This window comes from Apaloderma vittatum, unplaced genomic scaffold (assembly GCF_000703405.1).
Source record: "Apaloderma vittatum isolate BGI_N311 unplaced genomic scaffold, ASM70340v1 scaffold12363, whole genome shotgun sequence".
Taxonomy (NCBI): Eukaryota; Metazoa; Chordata; class Aves; order Trogoniformes; family Trogonidae; genus Apaloderma; species Apaloderma vittatum.
In genome coordinates this window covers 14,388-38,908 of record NW_009707594.1, presented here as the reverse complement: position 1 = coordinate 38,908, position 24,521 = coordinate 14,388, and the positions used below count along the sequence as shown (strand labels likewise).

The following is a 24,521-nucleotide window of genomic DNA, read 5'->3' as shown; positions in this document are numbered from 1 at the left end:
TATATCCTTGCTTTTCAGTTTTGTAACCATTTGAATGGCCTTCTAACACATCCACAGAAAGACCACTGTCTTATACACGATTTATGATATTTTCGGAACAGCACAGTGCTAAGATTTCTCTGTAGTCACCACATCGTTTTTCTTCATAGGTGTGAAGTGCTGGTAATTTCATGAGTTAGTGACTATTCTTGTAGATCTTGCTTTACAATGCATGAAATAATTCTTATTTGCCATTGCTCCACAAATAGAGTTGCTTTGAATATATTTAATGAGAATGTTTTGCAGTGTTGTTGAATGATACAGTGAAATGTGCATTACTTTCAATAGTGAGATAAGAACACCACCACGCTATTGAAAATTTAATTTGTATGAAGGACCTTGATTTAATTAGATGAGTTAGTTCTGACAGCAAGGTTTTCATAGGCCAGGATATTTGTTTAACAGCTTAATATGTAACCTAGTGATTCGAAAAGCAATTTTTTTTTTCCTTGAGGGAATTCTTAGCCTTTTTAGAACTCGGTTTTTGTATGACTCGGTTCTCATGAATAAAGGGCGCTGCAGTTTACAGTGTGCACAGTCAAAACATGGGCTTCTTTAAGGGACTGCCGCACCTGAAACTGCCCTTGTATAGGTCTTTTTGTGATCAGAACAGTTTGGATTCAGAATGAGATTCTTCTGTTATGGAGAGTGTTGGAAAGTTAGACTATCAGGGACAGTGGGCTGGTGCTCGTGCCAAAGCAGAACTGTGGCTATATAGTTTCAGACATTAGCTCTAATACTTTCAGTTTAGTAACAGGGGCAACTGGTTTAATAATAACAAAGGAAGGAGAGCAGAATGCACTTACTGTGGCTTCTTTTAATCTTCTGAAATCTATGTGCAGATATGCATTTATTCCATTGTATGCACCAGGCAGGGTTATTCCGTGTATTAACAAGACAAATAATACAACGTAAGGCAGAGTGGCTGTTATCCAAACAACCTGCAGACAACAGAGATCCCAAAGGTTAGTCAGCTGCTATGGAAGATTTAAGAATGTCTGAAAACCAGAGCTGGCTCTTCCTTGTTTTTGTTCATTCACTTCAATGGAGAAGCTCTTTATAGGATGTCTTGAGGGAAAATTCTGTTAGGTATTGTGAGTCTTTACATATGTATGTTTCCAGATACCAATAGGAGATAGTTTTGACAAACCGGACTTGGAGTGCTCATACAATGCCAGTGTGTGTTAGACTGCTGATTAGCTGTTCAGCTATATATTTGTTTACTAAACAAGTGCAGTCATTGCCTGACATTAGGGGATATGTTCATGAAAATACACAAAAAGCTCACAGATGAATCCAACCCTAGAATTTCTGTTGAGGTGTTCTCTGAAGGATGTGAAAGAGTAATTACAAACTGCTTTCATCAGGTATTTCTATTGTCATGGCATTTCATTTTATAAAACCAAAGTACCTTAAACCGTTGAAAGATTAGTACATTTGGCTAAGAGTAGGAGGCATATTAAAGACCATTTAAGGTCTTTCAAAACCTTTTCTTTCTTCCAGTTGGAAATTCACATAAGCAAAACTTACAGTCCTGATTCAGCCATCATTTTGTTTATGTATTTCCACTGTACATTTATGAAGGTCTCTCACATGACTTGGTCCCTGATGATTCCTCAGAAGCAGTGATTTAGGCTCTTGCTTTCTAAAATTAGGAGACTTCTTAAAGGAGGTAAAGAATATAGTTGAGATAGAAGGACAATATTAGCTCTACCTTTCCTGAAGTCTTCACGCCTTTCCACAGACTAAAGAAAAGAATGATTACCACCACCAAGAGGCAGAGGGAAAGTTGCCAGCGAGGCAAGCCAAGGTCATGGATTCCACGGCTTTCATGCAGGTGCAGAACTCCTCGCCTACACACCAGATACACAGAAACAAAGTGAAGTCACTGGGGGAAATGGATGCTGCTCTGCAGTAGTATTTGCCTTGCTGACATCACTCCCAGGTACTGAACTTTGCTTTATGAAGCCATGTGTTGTGCTTCTTCCCACAATGCCTTTATGGCCTCCCATCAGGGTCTGTTTAGCACTGTAGCGCTCTAATGATAGAAAACTCTCCTTCACTGGAAATGTTTAGGGATTTTGGAAGTGTCATTTGTTGACTGAACACTGAACAGATGTGCAGAGAGGCTACAGGATCTCCGTCCTTGGAGATTTTAAAACTTGGCCACTGAAGGTCTTGAGCAGGATTTACTTTTGAAGTTAGCCTTGCTTTTGGAGGTCACCTTCAGAGACCTCTTTCAACGTAAATTATTTTGCGATTCTAGATAAGCAAACAGGTGACTTCCTGCAACTTGAGCAGCTCCAAAGTTTCTTTTTAATAGACTATTATGAGGCTGCAAAAAAGTGGTTGGATAGGAAAAGCAACAGCTGGTAAATTTAAATTCTTATAGTTATCTATATTTTTCACTGGAGTGATGGAGTGAGCGCATAGGAAATTCTGCTGCTTGTCTAGGCAGACAAATTATTCTGAAATCTACACATTTGAAGCAGGATTGAAGCAGAGAAAAGAGTGTTAGTCCTCACAGCTGGTGATACCTACAATTGGAGTTGTCAAAACACATTGTCTGCAACAGGTACGAGGATATGGGAGAGATGTTATAGTTGAGCTCCCTTCCTTTAACTCAGTTCTATGTAACTGAAGTGTCTGTTCCTGTTTTTACAAATCTAAGAAATGCAGAAATATTTTGCTTTACTGAGAGTTTACTTGCAAAGAGGTATGGCTGGAGCCCTGCACTAGAGGTGAATTGCAGAGCTGGCTCCTGGTTCTGATACAAATCTACAGGATGCTGGTTCAGGGATTCAATTTCCTTCTGTTTTGGTGCTCATCCAGATAACATGGTCATGACCTGCCGTGTCTCCTGCCCCTTCTCTATCACCTTTTATTTGTTATGCACTGCTTGGGTAGAATAGCAAGATGATCTCTGATGGCTTCTCTTAGCACCACGACAGCACAAAGCCGAATCAAAGCAAAGAAGCCCTTTTCCCCTTGATGTGTTTTGTGATAACTACATTTTAGAGAAAATGATTTCCCCTGCATGACTGTAGACATGTAGAGACTGAAGCCTGAGGAGTGTAATTCCAACCCTGTACAATCTCTTACTAGATAGATGGTGCTTCACGATTAACTTAAACACTTTTCTTATCAAGTCAGAGATAGTTGGGTAAGTTCCAAGACAGGGCAAATCTGTGTCAGCTTAAATGGGGAAAACTTAAAAATGTTTCTGTGCTACTTAAATGGTAGAAACATGCTGGGAAAATTAAGGCCCACTAGGATAATCCGTCTAGTATCATGAAAGAGTTGCATGCAATTCTCTTTTGACCCCTAAAGCATCAAGATATAATCAGCTAAGAACTGTAATAATTCTGCTCCTGTAGTTTTTCAAGTTCAGTAAGAAATGCTGTATTTTTGAACTGTTTCTATGATTAATCCCCGAATGGATGAAAGATACTTGTAGAAAGCATCCCCCTAAATTTAGCCGATCTGTTTTTGTGGCATTGTAAGGCTAATAACAAGTGAGGCATTAAAAGAGTAACGTCTGTGTGTTTGTGGCATATATTCAAGAATGTTCCTCTTTAGAAGGTATGAGGCGAGTCTAGCACTTACTATACAATATAGATGTTACCTGTGGAAACAGTAAAATATAGAGGCAGATGACTTTATCTCATCTAAAACCCCATTGTCTTTAATTAAATGTAAATGAATGGGTAGGTCTCATTCAACTTTTGCTTATACAGTCAAGGAAAGCTAATTGTATTTCTGCTAATAAAGTATAATTTGCCAGAGGATTCATGGGGGTGAATGAATCCTGGGCAGAGATGCATGAGTCCATTCTAAACTTGCCCGTTTGCGTAGTGACAAGCACAGCTGGGAACAGCTTCATGGGTTTCTGATTTGTCCGTGATCTTGGGAAAGTTTTGGCAATCTGTGCTATCACAGTTGCATTGCTATTGCTATCAGAGCTGGATGTTGTAAAGAAAGTCCTTTGGATTACGATATGTAGATGTCTACTCAGAAAACCTGAATCTGAACTTGCATTCTTTGTGCCTATTTAACTTTTTATTATTCTTGCCCAACTCTTTTTCTGGATTTGTAAAGAAGCCTGCTTCCTTGTGTGTTTGCTTTCCAAGAAGCAGCTAGTGATGTGTCTTACTGTTCAGAACGCTTGCCAGAACTGTGAGATTTCAGGAGAAGCTTAATTCCAAGAGTTCTGCTCCCTTAATCAGGGTAATGGATCATAAAATAGGAAGAGAAAAATAGTTTTGTAACCAGTCAAAACATCTGTGTGACTGGGCAACTAAGCAAGGAAATCTTCATAGGCAGCTGCTGTTTCTGAGCTGGAGTTCTGGCAGGTCTTGCTTCCTTCTTTTTCTTTTATTTTGTGACCTCTGAAGATAAGTTACAGAAGCTGTCCAAAAGATGCCCTTTTTGAGAGTTGCTAGGAAGTAGTTAATGATTTTCACCTGCTATAAGCTACATTGCCGTTCCATCAGCACCATAAAGTATAAAAGATCTAGTGCTAGACTGTGATTTAGGTTAAGATGTGCTGATGTCCGAAGAGAAGGAGGAGAGAAGCAGCAGCCAAAGGTTTTTTTTGTTGGTGTTGTTGGTTGGTTGGTTTTTTTTTTTGCAGACTGGCAAATTTGAAAAGAACTTTGCATTCATCTTGTCCATCCAAGTTAGCATACATCAGTGATGCTATAGAAAATCCAGTTAGCTCAGTTATGCCACAGTTTTTCTTATATCACATCAATGAGTATTTATTTCGGGAGCAGCTGAAGCTGTTCTCAGTCTGTCTGTGTTAAGGCAATTTGAGGGATAAATCCCTGACTGGCTGCTTTAGATTATACTTCATCACTTCCCTTATACTGGCCACAAAAAGGAAAATATGAAGTAAGAGATACTGTAAGATTCCCCATTCAGGAAGCTTTGAGGTCAAAACACCTGAACTTTTGGCCTTTTGATAGTACAGCAGAATAACTCTCATAATTCAGAACTCTAAGTCAAAGAAAAAGGAAAAATCAGAGGCAGTAAGACAACTAACTAGAGTTAGTATTTTACATGCAGATTGTTGTTACTGAGAAAAGAATGTAAGTAGATGAGAAATAATGTGCAAAAAGGAGAAGAAAATGTTAGGAGGGAAGGTTTGAGAATAAACATTAACAAGTGGAGCTGACAAAATAGAACAGGGACCTGCTATATTATGCTGAGCAAAATACAAGAGAAACTAATAAATTGTTTAAGCTTTCTGATAACCTAGTCAGAGCTCTAGGAGTATTTAGTTAGTAGAGCACCAAGAATCAAAGAACATGCACTAGAGATTAAAAATAAACTTTTTTTTTTTTTTAATCAGGGATTTGTGCAAAGCAGCCTGATTTATGCTAAGACTGCTTTCCATGTAAGGGAGTATAAATTATATTTGCAATGACTTTGAGAGTATACATCACTGGAAATACGGGTCCCAAGAGTCTTTCTGCCTATCTGCAAGATGAGCAGGAAAGTGAGGGGATTTCAGATTGAAGCTGCATTCAGAGATGCTGGTTTCTCCCTCTGGGAAATTTCTTCTCATTCTCTCCTTCCCTGTGCTCTCTGCTGGAAAGATTCCCCAATAACTCAGGCTCCAATTCTTCACGCTCCACTCAGCTAAGGTGAAATAGTTCACCTCTGCTGAAATCGGCAGTGACTCCTTTGCTGGTATCCCCATCTTCGGTCCTTGTGCAGCACTTGGGTCCGCTTACATTTGATGTCAGATTGCAAAGAGCCAACAGGAAGCCCTTTTTTTTGGTATTCCCACATAAACCCTACTAAATACAAATTACTGAGGCAGGGGGGCAGCTGCTCAGTGGAACTCGGTAAATGAAGGATCCAGTCATAATTCTAATAATAGATTATGTTGGAACTAATAAATTCTTCGCTGTGTCTTAGTGTTCCCATCTGTAAAATATGGATTATTATAAAGTTTTGCTTTGAGTCTGCTCTCTCCATACTCTGTATGGAAGTGGTGAGTATTTGAGTATAAACAGGGAATCAGACCAAAGGAAAAAGAAATGCCAAGGGTCCTGATCTGAAAATGACTCTGTATCTCGTTTGCTCCAAAACATTTCATCCAGAGCTAGAAAACAAGAGATAATAGTTTCAGGTGTAGAATTCTAGACTTTTTTTGTCAGACTGGTTCTTTCTAAGGATCCTTTTGTATTTTTCTTCCCTAGGCAGATTTACATGATTGCATTTTAGAAATTTTGAAGTTTTGTACCAACACTACAAGTTAAAGGTCTTAGAGTAGGCCTCATTTTTGCAGTTCCAAGGCAAGTATAATTTTAGGTTTCAATCCAAATATCATTACACAGTTCTATAGGCTTATTCCTTCTCTTCATATTAAAAGCAAAAGTTATTTACCTAAATTCAATGTGATCAACAGAAGGGTGTCATTCTTCTAAAGAATTTTTAGATGTATCAAATTTCTTCAGATTGCAAAGGTGTCATCAAATTGTCAGCAAATTAGTACGTTAACTAAGAAATGCATTTGTTAGTTATCCCATTAAGTACTCATAAAACCCAAAGTACTTCTAAGAAGCTCCAAGTACTTTTAAAAGTTAGTAGTCATCTTATGGGATCCAACCCAAATGGCTTGCATAGAATAAGTATCAGCAAATTCTCTGAGATATAAATAGATACAGTCCTGGTCTCCTGAGCTCTATTCCCTATTCTGGTAGTTAGCGTCATTTTTTTATGATTTAAGACTTAATGCAAATTGTAGATTGAAGATGCTAAAAGGACTGTCAGTGTATACAGTGTGCAATCTATAGAAATTAAATGACATACTCAATTTAGAAGGCAATTTGAAGCATGGTAATTGTGCTCAATTAGAAGGCTCTCCTACATGCATCTCGTGTGTTATATATTTGGGCAACCGTAGTTCAGTCATCATTGCTGCCAGTTTCCTTCAGAGTATAAAATACAAAGGTTAGGCAGATGTGGATAGAGTTTTTGCACGTTTGGTCAAGCTCAAGGTATTTTACTTCAGGTACAGCACTCCCTAAGTTCAGCTATGCTGCTTTCATGCCAGTTGGTGTTCCACGGCGGTGTGGGGTGAAGCTTGGGGTATTTCATTCTGAATCGTGATGATCATGAAATTGTATGTGGCCATTAGGACTAAACTCTTCATGCACAGAAAATGTTTATCTCCGCTAATTAAAGGCTCAGTTCTCCCATTAACTTGGTTCTGACCTCCCCTGCTATTTGTGCCGCACTTCAGCACATTCAAGTCTGCACAGCAATCTGGAAAAAAAAAATTTCGAAATCTGCTTTTAAAGCCATTCTGTTGAGATTTGCAGGCAGAATGGCAATGCTTGAATTTGACCCCTCCTTCAGATCTAAAGAATACCGAACTGAAAAAAAGTTCATTATTTGAAGATACAGCAAAGGAGTTAGAGCACGTGTGCTCCCAACTGCCCCAGCCTTGAGTCAGCAAGTTAAACGGTGCTTCAGTCAGCATTTTCAGTGGGCCATGCACTGCGCTGAATGGGAGGGTCATTAAAGAACCTCAGCCTCTCCAAAGAAGCTGTTGTGCTTTCAGGAGGGTTTACTGATTTCAGAATTGCTTCATGGAAGGACACAAAGTTGCCAGAAGAAAGTCAACCACAGGAGCAGGCCGGCTCATGCACCACAAACTGAGAACTTCTGACACGTTTAAACAAATGAATGCTCACTTCATGCTTTGACGTTTGTTGTAATGTTGGGTTCTGTACCCAGAGAGGTTAAGTTTGTAGCCTTTTCATGGCTTAATGCTTAGATGTGGTATTTGTGGATGGGCAAGCACTTCCCCTATAGGAAGCAACACATAAAACACAAGTGATGATACTGTGTTATAGAAAACATTTGATGAGGAACAGGTGAGTACAAATAAATGGATGTTTAGTTGCGTGTGGCACCTTCATTTGTTTTGCCCTAAGCATTGTGTGCAGGTGGAGATGTTCCACAGGGAAAGGTTCTGCTTCTGCTTGCCAGGATTTCAAACGCAAGGCAGTATGGGGGAGGTGCTGCAGCACTGACCTCAGCTCAGAGCCTGGTACCACTATCGAACTACGTAGGATTCTGTATGTAAAGCTAAGTAGTTAGCATTCCTCCTACAAGTTAGCACAAAGCAAGTCAACTGCATGCAGCATAATGTGCAGCTCCTGACATCTGCAGTACCTCATAAACCCTTCCGGCAAATTTAAGGTGGCAGCGTGGTCATTCTTCGAGGCTTCTGGACTTGCCACACCAGCGTGTGTTGTGGTGTAGGAATCATTTCCATAAAGCTGTCCAAAGCCTAAGAACATGTGTACACACTTACATGGATTGACTTTCACTGTACGTGCATTTAATTTTTTTTCTCTTTGTTTAAATAAATGGTCAACTAATGTTAAGATGTAAACATATGTGAGAAGTTCAAAGCTGCACATATAAGTATTTGCTGAATAGCTGTTTTTTATTTTATGCACGTAAATAATTGTACCAGAAATTTCTGTTCACTGGGTCAAAAAGCAAAAGATTGAGTTACTTAGTTGAGTCCAAAAAAAGTCAACACAGTCAAAAAGTATACAGTGTGTGGGGATGCAAATATATTAGTCTCAGACTATAGATATGTAAACAGTGCACCCAAACACTTCCTAAATATGGCTGTGCAGTTAATGTAGAATTGATATCTAAAGCAGTTTATCACTATTTCAGCAATGTGCCCAAAAATTTCCCATGTGAAGTATTTAATAATGTACCTGATTCTAAGACCCCTGAAATCAGAGTTGTTCTGTTACATTCAGGGGATTTTCCAGGGGTGAAGATACAGAACCTGGCTAGAATTATTGTTAGTCTTTGGTTGAGTGATCTCTGTGAAGATAAGCAGATGACTGCTGCGCAACTTCAGACCCAGCAAAAACATCTGACAACTCTCCTTTCAATTAAGATGCAAAAGATGATTAAGTGTACATGTCTAGAGATATTCTTAATTCCTCATTGCTTATAAGCTCTCTAATTAGTTTATGGAATATGGACATTCTGTGAAGAAATCTCTTAAAGAAGCTTCAGTGGAGGTTTGTTGCCCAGAGAAGTGGTGTAGTATTAAGGACTGCTGATCACATTTGTCATGAGCTTAGAGTCTTTTCTTACTAGATGTGATTAGGAGAATATAGGGCTACTCACTCTCGTTAGTTCTTGTTGTCTAATTCTGTTCTTACAAGCATTTATAGGCAGCATTGCCTACGCTTAGTTTTGAAGTGGTATTTTCTCTCTTTTGGGAAAGGTTGCTTCACAGTTGTTTTATGGGGGTAGGTTCCTGCATCTTCCTTTGGAGCACATAGTGCCCATCTCTCCATTTGATGAGGTGCTTAGGGATGTGGTTCAGTGGGGGCCTTGGCAGTGCTAGGTTAGTAGTTGGACTCCATCATCTTAAAGGTCTTTTCCAACTGAAATGATTCTATGATACTTAACTATGTGGACCCTTTGATCTGTGGTGGTGCTTCCAGTGAAAACTTGTACCTCGGAGCACAAAACCTATTGGTCTGTAAAAGCAACCTTTGTTGCATAGGGTGAGGTGGTTTTTTTCAGAATATTCTTGATTCAAGCACTCCTTATAAACTTATGTTCATAAATGTGATAGAAGTGGCCTGCCATGACTGAACATTGTTTTTATTCCTTGTTCTCAGGTAGATTTTTGAAATTAATCACAGCTGGGTGGACTTGTGGATTCTGTGGATGTCCTTTACTGAATCCGGCGTGAAAAGTAGCTTGTAAAAACGTGTTTTATTTCTTACGTGGAAAGAACGGGTAACAGCCCTGAGAAAAAGCATTATCAGAGGAAAATAGCCATGGCTCAGTAAATTTGTTGACAATTTCACTGTTTTGTTTCAAAAATTGCCAGGATTTGTTCCTGCAACAGATCATGATTTTTTACAGACACAGTACCTCATGAGTAGAATAGTGCTTTTGTTTCTCCAGACTGGTATTTTTTAATTGTCAGCATAAATGAAAGCAAGATGGTAAAAAACTTTTCGCAGACACAAGAATGGAGAGAACAAATATAAAGTATGCCTGTATTCAGATAAATTATTTAAGTTGGAGTGATATGAAGTGGTTAGGGCAACTTTTTTTGCTGTGATGTACTTGTGTTCTTCCAAAAAAATGTTTATAATAAATTATTGTAACATATGTTGAAAAGATAGAAGGTCTTTTGCATTCCCACTGAAGAGGGATGTAATTGAAGTAATGTGTGTCTCCAAAGAAATGGGAAATCCACAATTTATTCCTAACTGTATTTCTCTTATGCCTGACTATTAGCAGCAGAAGGGCACCAGTTCTTATCAGATTTTGGAGTGCTTGCTTTGCTAAGTTTGCAGTGTACAAATACTTCATAACTGATTTTAACTGTCTCTAATGAAGTATTGTAGAGGTCCCATTCCTTCCCGCTGTCAGCAACTGTCCTGTTCACATCAGTGGCACCTTGGCCTGAATGAAGCCTGAACATATGAATCCAGACTTAGGCTTTCTACAGTGTTTCATTTTACTAAGTGTAGAACCACTTCAACCTGAATTATTGCCCAACTCTTAAGGCTTGAAAAGAAGCCAAATATGTTTGTTGAAGTCTGTCTGTAAATGTCTTAGCATGGAAATGGGGATTTGAACTGATTTCTTCCAAGTCTGCGGCTTAGAAGTTTCTCCCTGCTTTCCTTCCCTGCCAAATACTGCAGAGCTGAAAGATTTGGCACGGATTCTTAAAAAATTTTCCCTTCTCTCACTCAATGTAAGTGGTGAGAATCAGCATAGTTCTGTGGAACTTAAAGGTGCCTTTCTTGAAGTATTAGATGGACTATCACATTACAGTAGCCCCTCTCTTCCTACTATTTATTCCTGTGCTGGTGGAGATACAGTCAGCTCTGGCAGCTGCATAGTTTTAGGAAATAATCTTCTCTAAATTCATGGTCAGGCCAGCTTTGTGTGAAGGAATCATGTCACAAAGAGAAGTGTCTATTTCTCTTAAGGGTAACCAGACCAGCTTTCTGCTTGTGATCTGTTTTGGAAATGCCTCTCTTGATTTATTCTTCAACTGCAAAGTAGATGTTTGGTGTTTCTGGTCTCCCTGCCCATGAGAAGGCAGAATTTACATAACCTGCTGGTTATGTAAATATGCCAGCTAGAGAACAAAGTTCAAGCTGTACCACTTCTTAGGTAGTCTTGGGGCTGAAGACTTAAGTCCCTGGGTGCATTTAGCACTTTTAAGTTCTCCATAAGCTGCAATGCATCCCAGTAACACAGAGAAGCAAGTTCTTGTTATGCTAGTTACTGTGGTTGAAAACATGGCCCCAAATACTCCAGACTGGATGATCTCCTGTATGCCTCAATAGTACTGAGGAGAACAAAGGAACTCACTTTCATCTCCACTAACAAAATCAGTCCCTTTCTATGATATTTTTACAGTGGCCACCAATGCTACTGCTGTTTTCAATCCCTTTTAAAATAATGCTAATTATCATACCTTGCTGTGTTAGTGTAGAGGCCGGCCTTTCATAGGTATCCCACTGAAATTTGAGTGCCATAGATCGATTTCCCTCTGGTATAACAGTAGCCACTCTGTTTCTCTATATAATGGATCAAAACCCCAAATCTGAAATCTGCCATATTAAATCTATTGCCCCCAAAGTAATTGTTTCTGTTATTGGTAATATCTTGCACCACTGCATAGTGGTACAAAACGTAAGAAAATAAACATGATCACAGAATTTAGTGTCTTCATGATGTTTTTACTTAAACTCCTGTTCATCCACAGTATTACTGAGGAAGGGTCAATTAGCCACCCAGATGATAATTTAGGATTTCTAGTTGTAAGGAATAAACAGACCTGGCAAAATGTACTGTCAGGAACTGTAGTTCTCTGGCACAGATTTGTTGATAAGAAGTGGCCACTGGTTATCTACCAGGAAGAATCAGGTTGATTCCTACACAGACACGTGGGTCAAGTTCAGCATTTGTTCAAGCAGCAGTGCAATATGGTATAAGGACACCCAATATTCTTAAAGGGACATTCATCCTTTGCTTGAAGGAGTTTTCAGGGGGAGTGTAGACAATGAAGACACTTATTTGAACTACTGCTTAACATACTGCATCCAAAAATAGTATGTCATTTTGTAAACCCACTATATTGATGCAAACATAATATTACAGCATCATTTCTATTCCCTGACCTTGTTGCACATCATATGAAACTGTAATGGGAAGATTCAGCTCTCCCTATTTTAATTTTTGAGTTAGGCTGTTTGGTATAGGAGAAAAAACACTGTTTTCTGAACTGGGCTGTCTTTATTAGGTTGGATCTGAATACAGTAAAACTTTGCACAAGTTTGGGCCCACACCTGAGCTGTTCAGCTGGACTTGATGAGCTAATCTAAGTCCTGAATATGTGAGCATAACATCCCTTGGGATTCTGTATTTTTACAGCTGGGGAAGCAGATGTTACAGAATGTCTTATGTGAGTGATTATTCTCATTTTTGCAGTATAATCTAGTTGCTAATATGAGCTGGGTCTAGAGACTTAATTATGGCCCCAAAATTCAGGGATCAAAGCCTAATGAAATGTCAAATTTCCTTTTTATACTTACCTTCTCAAAACTGCACCTTGAATCTATTTCATGGTGTGAAAAGAACTCTTATATTTCAAGTTTTAGTGTACAGACAGAATCACAAATTGAGCTTTTGCCCAGATCAGTGGAACTAAATCCAAACACCATTAATGGATTCTACCACAGCCTCACCCACTACAAAGTCAAAATAAGACTCCAAGCTTGATGTGATAAGAGAAATTGTGTATAACCATTTAAAATCATAAAGGAGCAAAGCAAGAGTATAGGGATTGCATTTTGCTTTACAAAGGCTTAAGCACAAGAAAATTATAAAGAAAAATTTTAAAAAATGTTATTAAAATAAAATTTCTGTAATATTGCAGTTCTTTGAAGCTGCTGAATGTGTAATTTCTTATAGTTCATTTCAAAGTCAGGTTCTTTAACTGTATGTGCATATTGCCTTTTGCTATAAATGATCTATCTTCACATTTGAGTTACGATCTTATCATGTATTGTCTTTGCAAGGACAGTAGATTTTCCTAGCTGTCATTAGTTGCCACTGTAGTGAATTCCTTTGAACTCAACCCCCCTTATTGTTTGCAAAGCATTGAGTTTAGTTACCCAGTTACAGTTTGTGTATCACTGCTGATGTTTCGGTGTGCTGTCTTCAGAGGAGAAATAGTAGCCACGAATGTGTCAGAGTTATAAACACAGACCTCAGATCCCTGCTGTAGCCAGTTATGGTGTAAGACACACTAAGTTATTTATGGTAACAATGGTTTCTCTTTGTTGGACTTGGCGCTCAGCAGGTGTGTGCCCTGATACCCTTCTATTCCCAAGAGAGAAATATTAATTGATTATTCAGATTAATTCAATGGCTGATTCAATTAGCTTGATGCCCATCTCCTTTCTTTATCCTAACCAAATACCATTTTCCCCTGAGGGTCCATAATGCAGTTATTTATACACAAATTTATATCTTTGTTTTATAATTCAGTTGTTAATTTGTATACTTTTTTTGTTTTGATTCCAAGTATTTGATCTGAGTGTGCCTTTGCCTGTCTTGGCCCATCTTGCAGAATGCTCCTCTGCTTAGGAAGTGGAAGAAGCTTGTCTTTATACAACTGTGGTGCTCTCCTCCTGCTCTGTGCTTCAGCTCACTTCACTGAACTGCTGAAGCAGCTGAGCAAAGAGAGGTCTGCTCTGAGATACTTTGCACATAAAGAAACAGGCCGAGGCTGTTGAACAAACAATTATTTTTAAGCACTGAAGTCAGCTCAGTTTGGCAGGCAGTTGTCTGTGTCAGTATTGTTGTGCTTCCTTGCCCAGGTAAAGTTAGTGCAAGTCACAGGGCTGCACTGGGGAAGATTATGTCTTTTGTCCGATTCCATTTGACTCAGTGGCATGTACTGCATGTGTATGGGAGAAACCAAAGTTTGCAGAGGCAAGAGTCTTAATTGCACAGGAATACAGCTCAACATTACAAGTGCGTTTTAACCTTAGGCTCCTGATGATCTAGAGGCTGCATACTAAGCTATTTTACCTTCCAGAGGAAATACTCTTAGATAGAATTTTTGAATACTTAGCAAAGTCAAGTCAACACTTACTCATAAAATTCGGCTGCAGGAGTGAGCTTGTATTTCGAGTATTTGGTACCATTGCCAAGCACTGATGCATTGAAGAGTTTGGGATCTGTGCAGTTTGGACTGTTCCAACTGTTGTCGCAGTTTGTCCAGGGGAGCTCAAATGTGAATGATGAAAATAGATAATACAGAGACCAAGCTATGATAACGTTGTAGTAGAAACCCACGTAAAGAGCTATGAGTATCACTGCATAGCCTACACCTAAAGACAAAGGAAAACTAGATTATACTTTGCGTTTTACATGCAACAGTACATGCAACACTCTAGTCAAACTCAGCTGTACATGGTTGCGAATTCGTTTTACATCTTCAGACTAATAAAAGGGATTTGTGATGTTTACATATACACATGCAGACACAGTGTCAACGGCCTTAAACCAAAAAATTACATTAATGATTTTGGAAAAAGACTGGCTTTTAACAAATCCAATTGTATGCCAGAAAAAGAAATCAAGCAGTGCAATGTCAATATTTGCTTTTGTGCAACTCTGCTGATTTGCTTCCAGTGCAGAAGATTGCAAGCCCATGTTAGGAGTGAAACTCCCTTCATCTTAATAATGTCAGAGTCCTTGGCAACTTTTCTTGGAAAAGTAAAGCTCGAGACTTAAGCGGTTTCCCTATGCCTCGCGTTCCCACCCTGAGCTAGCTTGGAATAGACACCGACTGATCCCTCTCCTATTTCTTTTCCATTGTTACTCTCCAGACTGGCTTCCGTCAGCATGTAACTAGGTCCAAAACATGCATGAAACAGTCTGTGCTGTTCCACTGAGGTGATCCAAGTGGTTCTTGGGCATGGTGGCAAATCTTGGCGAATATCAAGCTTGGGGCTAAACTGTATATAGACCTTCAAATCATTTTATTATCTCCCCAGAATTATGAAGTCCCCACTGTAAGCATTGGTTTTTGGCTTTGAACATTCATTTTGTATTTTTGTGCACTGTGAAATGTGCTTGGAGGGTCCCTTTAGCTAGAGAGTGCATGTGCTCATGAAAATGGATGTTTTTCAATGGTTTGGGAGTTAGCTTTGCTGCTAACATCAGAGCAGAACAGAAGTTTGTTGCCAGAACTGTTCAGGAGGCTTGCTTTACCTTGGCTTATATCATTCTTCCTTTATTCCGTGTGCAGCTTTGTTCTCTGAACCCTACACCAGCACTGTGTGGGTTACGTAGAAGAGGTGGAGACTACAGCTGTTTTCATAACTGTCATCACTGTACTGTCACAGCACCCAAGTGTAAACCTTTACTTCTAATTTTCTTCAGTTTAGTTTTTTAGAGATGCTGCATCGGAGGCCTAGCAGTTGGAGACTATTGGGCTTTCATATTGCTTGATAAAGCAAGGAAGTAGCACACTGAGTATTAATCCTTCGGTTAAAATTTGCATAAGGAACAGATGCTGACCCTGATGGAGTTGGCAGTTCAAAGACTACTGCGTATACCAGAGGTACTCTTTGCTCTTCAGGGGGCTTTTCATACATAGACCAGTTTGTTCATCCCTAACACTGGGGAAAAGATTGTGAAAGTCAAGATGAAATGGTATCTCCAAATCTTTGGTTCTTAAATGAATCCAGTACACTAACACTCAGACTCGAGTGATACATTATGAGCAATAGAATAGAATGGACTGGGGAATCACCCAAGGGCGTAATTCTTAACTATTAATGTGAATATTAAAATACTAAGTACAAATAATATAGGTAGCACTGAAATGGAGTGATTTCTGTTCAAAAAGTGTTCCTGAAATTCCTCCAATTCAGAAGGACCATGATACATATTTAATATCAAGATGAAAAAATACTGGATCAAACATGTCTTAAATGTCATACTTCTGAAATCGTAGGAATGTTCAGGAATGAATTTGCTCTTCTGTTTCTAGGCCTAGCTGTACCACCCACATTCTAAAATAGAACCTGGAAAATGCAGAGATGAAAACAGACTCTGTTGCAAAGGTTACAGGGTATATTTTTAATTACATGTATTATGAGAGCATCTCATTAGAAGTAGAGTCCTTAGAGTTCATAGCAATAATATTCATAGCTAAAATTAGTACTATAGTGCTGTTTGTTTAGCGAAGCTGATACAAATTTGTGTAGACTGTGTACTTTTCATTTCACGGAGAGATTTGAGTTATCCCAGAAATAACTCAAAAGCACAAGCAGTAAAATGTGTTTGTATGTTAACAGAAGATATGATTTATACTAGTGCTGAGGTGCAAATACAACTCAATGCTTATTACTTTTTGACAATCAGGTAACATATGCTATTCTATATCCTAGTAATAAAAACACTTAAAAATGAACACTAATGTATGTTTAGTCCACCTTGAAAATGTCAGCTTAAAAACATAGCTGGAATGTCAACAAAGACTATACATGAAAGAAGTTTTATTTTTCTTTCTCATCATCTTTTGAATCCCGAAGTCAACAGATAGAGTACCTCTGAGCACAGTGATATTTGCCTCAAGCACTTTGAGATCCTTAAGGTCTAATTTCTGCAGTTAGGTTTTCAAAATCCTCATTGCCGTCCAAAGGGATTAACTGATACCAGCAGGAAGTTTGATTGAGCAAGGGTCTCCAGGTTCCAGGATGAATTTTGTCTCCCATGAAGGGATTGTAGAGGGGCTATGTAGGTCTATACGAATTTTAAAATCTTGGGACACATATTTTATTAGCTCGCTTATGAAATTTTTATTATATCTCTAATTTTGCTGTGAGTTTTGGGGTTGACTGTTAAGAAAATAAACCCTGCAGTTTTTCTGTTCTGCAGCACTAGACACCTTGAAGAGGAAAACTGTATTTTGAGAAAAAAAGACTAACATTTACTCAGTGTAACCTATATCCAAGCACCAGATCTGCCCAGTTTGGATTGCTATTCTTAAGCTCCTCAGCTTTTGTCAGCCGTAGGGTGAACGTGATCTGAATTTTAAGCTAAGATCAGCTGAGCTTGACTGATTTCATTTCAGTTCTGTGTTAAAAAGGCTTTTGCATAAGATTTTAGATGCAAACTGGTAATATAAGGGAACTTAACATTTTTTTCTGGTAAGCAATGCTTAAGAAAATTCTTGATGCTTCTTAACAAATACTTGTTCCATGTACAGAAAGCATATGGCTTCTTTCACCCAGGGAGATTCCTTTATCTCCAGTCAGTATCCAGACACTGAACCCCAGCTATTTCTTCCTTGCAGAATGAGTGCAACTCAGTGCACAAGACAACGCTCCACAGCCTTTTATTCAATGACTCTGGAGAGTTAACCCTAGTGGAAAACACTCAATAGTAATAAGAATGTTCAGGTTTTAATAAGTGCTTTTCGTTGTGAGATTTGAAAACCACTTTACAAAGCCTATTTGAACAGTTTCTCCCATTTCATAGACAGGAGAACTGAGCCACAGAGCCACTCCTGTGATGTTACAGGTCTGGTGGCTGAACTACAGTCTTCGCAACTCTGGTTTAGTGCTCTAGCTACGGTGGTACACTGGCGGCTGCAGAGCAAGCTCCACACAATGGGTGGAATGGAGTCACTCGTTATCTCTGTCGCTGGGGGGGACAGGGCCGAACGGACCTGGATGGGATTTGGTATTTCCAAGTGTTTGCATTGCCAATTCCTCCCTTCACCTAGAGATACCCAGTGCCTCTGACTTTCCAATATGTGGGGGAAAAGGAGGACAGGGCTGAATTGCTCCTGCTCATTGCTCTCTGTTGCACTCCTCAGCAATCACCCTGAAGGTAATTTCTGTGGCGTTTCCCTTTTTTGCTCCACCAACGATAGCAAAAAGACTTCTGACTTCAAGGGTTGGGGAAAGGTCAGCAAATACCACGCCCTCTGTGGAAAGATGAGAGACCTTTACTTTGTGATCCCAAGTGTATGGCACCCTCATGGTGCCATTCAAGCAAGCAGAGGAACACTTACCTTTGAAAAGTGGGCAGATTTTCCACACAGTGGCAGCCCCTTCTCGGTTATACTGTCCCAGTGCTAATTCCATATAGAACAGGGGCATTCCAGCAATGATTAAGAAGAGGATATAGGGAATAAGAAAAGCACCTAGAAAGAGAATTAAATATTCAAGTCTATGTTTTGGCGATACGTTGCATTCTTTATTGCTTACTTTTACTGGCTAAATCAATGTCATAGCCTTTGGGAAGTAGTAAGGAAGTATCAGGAAGGAAGAATCCATGTTTCCATGTCCCTTTATTTTTTGTAAGGTCTCAGAGAGAGAATATCTGGAAAAAAGCTGTGGACCATGGTTTCTCTTTCCCCCTGATGTTTCCCCTCTGCTTTTTGGATTCAAAGGGGAAAAAAAAAAGTGTGCCTGAAAAGTTAATCCCTAACTGAAGAAGAAATTATGCCAAACACACTTGCAGAGCTGAAAGAGAAAGGCACTATGAAAAATGCTGTTAAGGTTTTTTTTTTGTTTTTTTTAGGCCAGCAACAGAGGAAAAAAAATGTTGTGTGAGTTCCTGTAAGTGCTGTTTAAATGATGCTGTGTAAGGTGCCTGCAGGAACATCTGACTTGAAAGTGAATCACTACTGGTCAGTCATATGGAACTTGGATTTCCATGGCATATTTTAGGTTTTGTTATTCCCTTATTCTTATAAAACATGTTAGACAACACCCCCATTTCCAACCTAGTGATACTCATTGCCATTAAGGTGGATTCATTAAGGTGGTTTCACATTTAGGCCCAAGTACAGCATCTTCATACTGCAGCAGGACAGTGCTGGGGCTGCTTGCACCTTCTGGGAATACATCACTTTGCTTAATGGAGGATTCTTCTGTCAGTTCATAACACAGAAACTGTCACCTGTGGAAGAATCCTGATGTGCCAGTGCTACTGTCGTGAAAAGTATTGCCACCTGAAATACAAAAGGATCGTCTGAAAAATTCTTAGCTATTTTATACGATTGAGATTCCAGAAAGAAGGCTCCTCTAGCACATGGCTACATATGCCACTATAAACCAGTAATAGTTGGTGTTAGATTTAATAACTGGATGCTTTATCAGTCCTCTGCTTTGCGGTACCTGTAAAGTGTAGCTTTTATTTTATTGCCTGACAATAAACAGTTTGATTAATGTAAAATTTGTCTGCTTAAAAAATAGTCAGATTCTTCTGAATAAATAAGGACTTGACAGAATAACTAGATATCCTGAATAACTGACTTCTGTCCTTAGGAGTTAGGGTATGAAAATGAAACTAGCTTGTGAAAATCATGGTTAAACTGTTCAGCGAAAGGAAAAATGGCAGCAGCTGCCTATTTCTCCCAAGAGCAAGTAGTAGGAACTTTTGCAAAGCTTTAAAAATCTGCTGTACTGATATAGTAATTTGGAAACTTCCCTTGCAAAAGGAAGTAAGTTTGCATCGCTTCTATATATATAGAATCACAGAAGGTATGAGTAGTCTATAAAAAGTATAAAAGCTAAAAGTATGAGCAGCTATCTGAAAGGTGTCAGTAAGTAGAATGAATTGCAGTTTTAAAAAGGGCTTCTGAAACTAGTGTCATGCTTTTTAAAAGTCTGAATAGTTGATGCTCCTTTATCTTTCATGTTTGCTTTTCACAGATATTAATAGTGTAAGCTGCCTAGCATGACTGTTCAGAGAGGGAATTTTGAGTATATACTGGAGAATAAGAAAAACAAACTGCTCCCTTAGTCATACTTCAAACATACTTCTGAAAGTAACGTGCTGTAACATAATGGTAAGGACAATGTATTCAGCATTCACTCATAAATTTAGGCATTTGAAAGTTGAAATCTTGCAATGAAACAGGGACAAGATGTGTCAACAGAAATAAAGAATAGCTTAAATCTTTGAGAATATATCCTAAAGGCTGAAAATACATTGGTTGTATCACTTTGGGGCAAGAACCTTCTTATTCGTTATGTTTATATGGAGCGTAGGGTGAATGTAGTGGCATTCACATAAGCTACTACAGTACAAGTGAGACGTTTTTTAACAATATTTCAGTGTTGTTCATAAGCTGCTTGGTATGATTGTCATGTTGAGCTGCCATATGTTTGAATATTGTAGAGAAAAAAATAGTTGTATTCAACAAATACTTGCTACCCTGCAGTTCTGAGCTCTGTCCAGTATTGAAACAAACTCGGCTAAAACAATCTGGGACACTACATATTGCTTTCACTATATCTAGTACGTAGAAAAATTATTTTGGGTGGTTTTACTGTCAGATTTCTTGGCGACAGTCTTTGAAGTGCCATACTTGTATTGCTTCAATAGTATCACAGCGCGTGGGGCTGACTCACAAACCAAGCTTGTATTTGGGAGGTACGGAGTTTGCGTGGAGTGCTGTGTGATTAACTTTCATGTTACGAGACTATGGAAAACACGATGCCACAGAGACATTTATGTTTGAGAAGATTAATGCTGGAGATGTGCAGTGGACATGTATATTAAATACTAGTTTAAAATAAGGGATTTTAAAGTATGACTAATACCGTGATGAACTGTGAAGTGTACTGTACTTAGGCATACTTGCTTAAGCGTCATCTATTTGGCTGCGAGTCATTCCGGGCTTTAGTTAAAGGAGGTTTCTGTCTTTTTTTTTTCCTTCCCCCGCAAGGGATTAATAAGATATGGTGTAATTTTCAGCAAAGAGCAGTTACACAGTATGGCAGGGTTTCATAGCTGGGTTACTTTTCAGGTAACAAAATGATTGAAGTATTTTGAAATTGAGATAAATATCAAAGTAAGGGTGCTTAGTCACATTAAGTTGACTTAATGTTCTGGAGACTTCTGGAAACTTCTTGGTTAGCAGCTTCTGATTAGGTAAAAAAAGCCAAAATTCAGCTATTTTGTAAATATTTTTATGCTTGTTTTTATCTTCCTAGCCAACGTCCAAAATCAAACTTCATGGTGTTCAGTAAACCCTTTCTGAAATCATGGGCACTTCAAAGGAAAATAAATGATGCTCAAAGTATCGTTCAAATTGCCTCAAGCCCGAATGGTATGCAAATGCTTAGCAACAGCATATGTGTGATCGACCTTCCATCGTAGGACTGGGCTTTGTACGGTATCTTATAGACAAGAGGTGTTTGGAAGGAGACTTCATGCCGCCTCTATGCGTGAACATCCTGTGGGCCAGGGAGGAGGCAAACTGGCATCCTGGTGGGCCTCTTGCTCCAGGCCCACTGCTGAGAATTTGAGCACCACACCAGGCTTCTCTGAAGGAGCAGCCTGGCTGTTACTGCCTGCATGATCTATGAAGTACAAACCGCCTTAGGAGAGGGACGTGATGCCAGCTGTGTCCTCCTGCCTATGCCACTGGCCACAGGAACTGCAGTGCTTTACTGTGTGAGTGCAGGGGCCCGGTCACATCTGGACAGAGCAGACAGCTGAACTCTGTGGGAGCACACAGTCTGGCTAACGCTTCAGACTAGCTTGCCAAGATCTACCTACCTCAGAGAGCTGAGGGAATGCAATCCGTGGGATTGCTGCACTGCCAGTAACATACTGATAGCACTCGAGGGGATTCCGCTCCCCCACTGCGTGATGGGATGGGGCTGAGCACACAGCTGCATCCCACAAGGTAGCGCTGGTCTCAGCAATCCCTAATGGTTCTTAATTTCCCTTTACTGCTAAAAATCTGAATTAATTAACATCTGTAATACAAACTCGCTACAGAGTTGCATGCAGCTCAATAGCCTCAGGTTGGCCTTGGACTGTTGCAAATTGCTGCACCCCTCTGGTAAGAGGTTTCATGAGATCCATGTATATCCCTTAAGGTATCCATATATACATAGAGTTAAGACAGCCTTGTGTCTTATGCAAAACTAGATTAGGCCCAACCCTCAGCTTCTACAAGAACCATCTGTGTGAAACTTTGAGTGGAAACTTACATGGAAGTTATTTTAAAAACTACTATATTTCATTAATGAAGGAGAAAATACAAGACAGGCTTTGCATTCCTCTGTTCACTGCCAAGACAATTTCTTAGTTCTGGTGTAGCAAAATCCACACAGAGTGTCTCCTCCCTCTGTTCTTCAGCGTTCACAGCATCCTAGGGAGTGGGAAGCGAAGAGGAATCGGGCTCCTAAGTACTTCTCACAATCCTACAAGGAGGTCTTCTCTTACTTTTAAATACCAGAAAGAAAGAAGCATTAATTTACTAATGACTGAAAGAAGACTTTTAAACAGCTGCTGTAATCCTAAAAGGATTTGTTGACGCATATACAAGAAGTAGGCCAGGACAGAGTAGTTGAAACAACTTTCAACTATTTGTGCTCTTAGCCTTCTGTGTTTGTTACCATGGTTATTCTAGTCAAAATGTTAAGCGGAGGGGATGTCTGCTAAAACAACAAACTTTAAGCAAATATTGTAGTATATTTTCAGATAGGAGTGTTTCTAGTATTTTGTGCAGGAGGAGACTAAAATCAAAAATCTCCCAGCGGGTGAATTGAATTACAAGCTAATCTCTGTATTGGATCAACACTGCTTATTTTTTTTTCATACAGAATAAATAGTACTTAAAACAGTAGCAGCAAACAGTCGATAGAATGCAGTGCATTTGCTCAAACAATGAGGAGAATGGATTGAAGCTGTAATCTGTGCAGACTGTTCCTAAACCCGGGTTGTACAGTATCGCCATAGCTAGAAAAACCAGGAAATCGGAAAGGCTGGCCTGTCTTAGTGCGGGAACGTTAGTTCTGGCTGCTCAGCAGACTAGCTACCAGCTGACTTGCTCAGCCACAGAGGGCACCTCTGAAGGAGAAGAGTTTGAGCTTGCTGCTGCCTCCTGGGAAGAAGCGGTGGACCTTTGCTGTCCTGAGATTAGAAGCAGCAAGGGTTTGTGTGGTACAGCGAAGTCAGAGGTACAAAGGAGCATGATGTAACTTCAGTGTCAAAGCCAAGACGCTGATTTTAACAGCAGCTGTATGATCATGTCGAACCCAGGCAGCAGTATGTTATAGTAGTCAAAAATAACGTTTTGGTTTTTTTTTTTTTGCAAAACAGATTGCATGACATACTATAAAAACTTCAGCAGCACTTTACACATATAAAATCCTCCAAGTATGCAATAAAATCTTCCAAGTATGCAACCTTTTTAGTGGAAAGTATTTCTGAATCATAAAAACAGTGAAGCTATGCTATGGTAAGTGACATGTTTCTTTTGAAGCCCTTACGTTTAGCTACTCCCTTTAACAAACTGTTGCTGGATTTGAACCTATTTATATTTCTACTCTCAATTTGGGCTCAGAGACTTCGTTTTTTCCAAAATTCCAACTTTAATAGCGTTCCTTTCACTCAAAAGAAAGTGAAAACAAGTAGTTTCCAGAAATGGTTCATGGGCAGAAGCCACATGAAGCCTGCATTTTGTGTCTTGAGCTGTTAACCTGCTACTGCCTTGAAATCACTTGAAGTGACTTGAAGTACAGTGTATTTATAAGTTGGTCACTGAGTTGTAATAGAAAGGGTTACCGAAGCTCTTCCATGCAAACCCAGTCATCTCTGGGTTTTTGTTACAAGAGTAATGAGCTAAAGAAACCCATTAGTAGCTATTTTGAAAAAATTAATGAGTTAAATATACCCAGCCACTCAGAGCAGCATGATTCATTCATAAGTTACACCCAAGTCATTGGCTAAGGTTCCGATTACATAAATTAATGAAATGATCACATTTACACCAGTATGTACTTTAAAGATAATCACATTAACACACAAGAGCATAGCCTGTGCTGTTTGGTAGGAAATTGAAGAATAAATAGGCATGGTGAGTCTGAGAATGTAAATCAGGTTGGCCCAAGATGGCAAGTGGGGCAGTAGGAGCTCTGGATCTTTGTAGACAGTTTTGTTATGTGATTTACGAAATCCCTATTACTAATGTTCAATGGGACAGGGTTTGTAGGAGCAGTAGTATCCTTTGCTGGAACAGCTAGTGCTGTTGGGAACAAACAAGCAAACTTCGCTAAGGGAGCTGGGCTTGTTCAGTCTTGAAAAGAGAAGACTTTAGGGGGACCTAATAGCTGCCTTCCAATACCTGAAGGGAACCTACAGGAAGGCTGGAGAGAGACTTTTTACAAGAGTGTCCACTGATAGGACAAGGGGAAGTGGGTTTAGGTTGAAGGAGAATAGATTTAGATTTTAGAAAGAAATTCTTCAGTACGAGGGCGGCAAGACTTTGGAATAAACTGCCCAGAGAAGTTGTGGCTGCCCCCTAAGTGGTGCCTGCCCCCTCCCTGGAGGTGTTCAAGGCCAGGTTGGACGGAGCCTTGAGTAGGCTGGTCTAGTTGAGAGGCGTCCCT

General features: G+C 39.4%; 1 protein-coding gene across 1 annotated transcript in view; it reads right to left on the bottom strand.

The window, feature by feature from the left end:
* SLC6A2 (solute carrier family 6 (neurotransmitter transporter), member 2) overlaps window positions 1–18,302 on the bottom strand; it is a 43,480-nt gene extending 25,178 nt beyond the window's left edge. Inside the window, exons 1-4 of the mRNA XM_009866275.1 lie at window positions 18,176–18,302; window positions 14,237–14,474; window positions 1,754–1,892; window positions 846–980 (exon numbers count right to left, since the gene is read on the bottom strand). Of these exons, the coding sequence (XP_009864577.1) occupies window positions 846–980; window positions 1,754–1,892; window positions 14,237–14,474; window positions 18,176–18,263 (600 nt within the window). The 5' untranslated portion in view covers window positions 18,264–18,302. The remainder of the gene's footprint in view (window positions 1–845; window positions 981–1,753; window positions 1,893–14,236; window positions 14,475–18,175) is intronic.
* Between the last annotated feature and the right edge of the window lie 6,219 nt (window positions 18,303–24,521).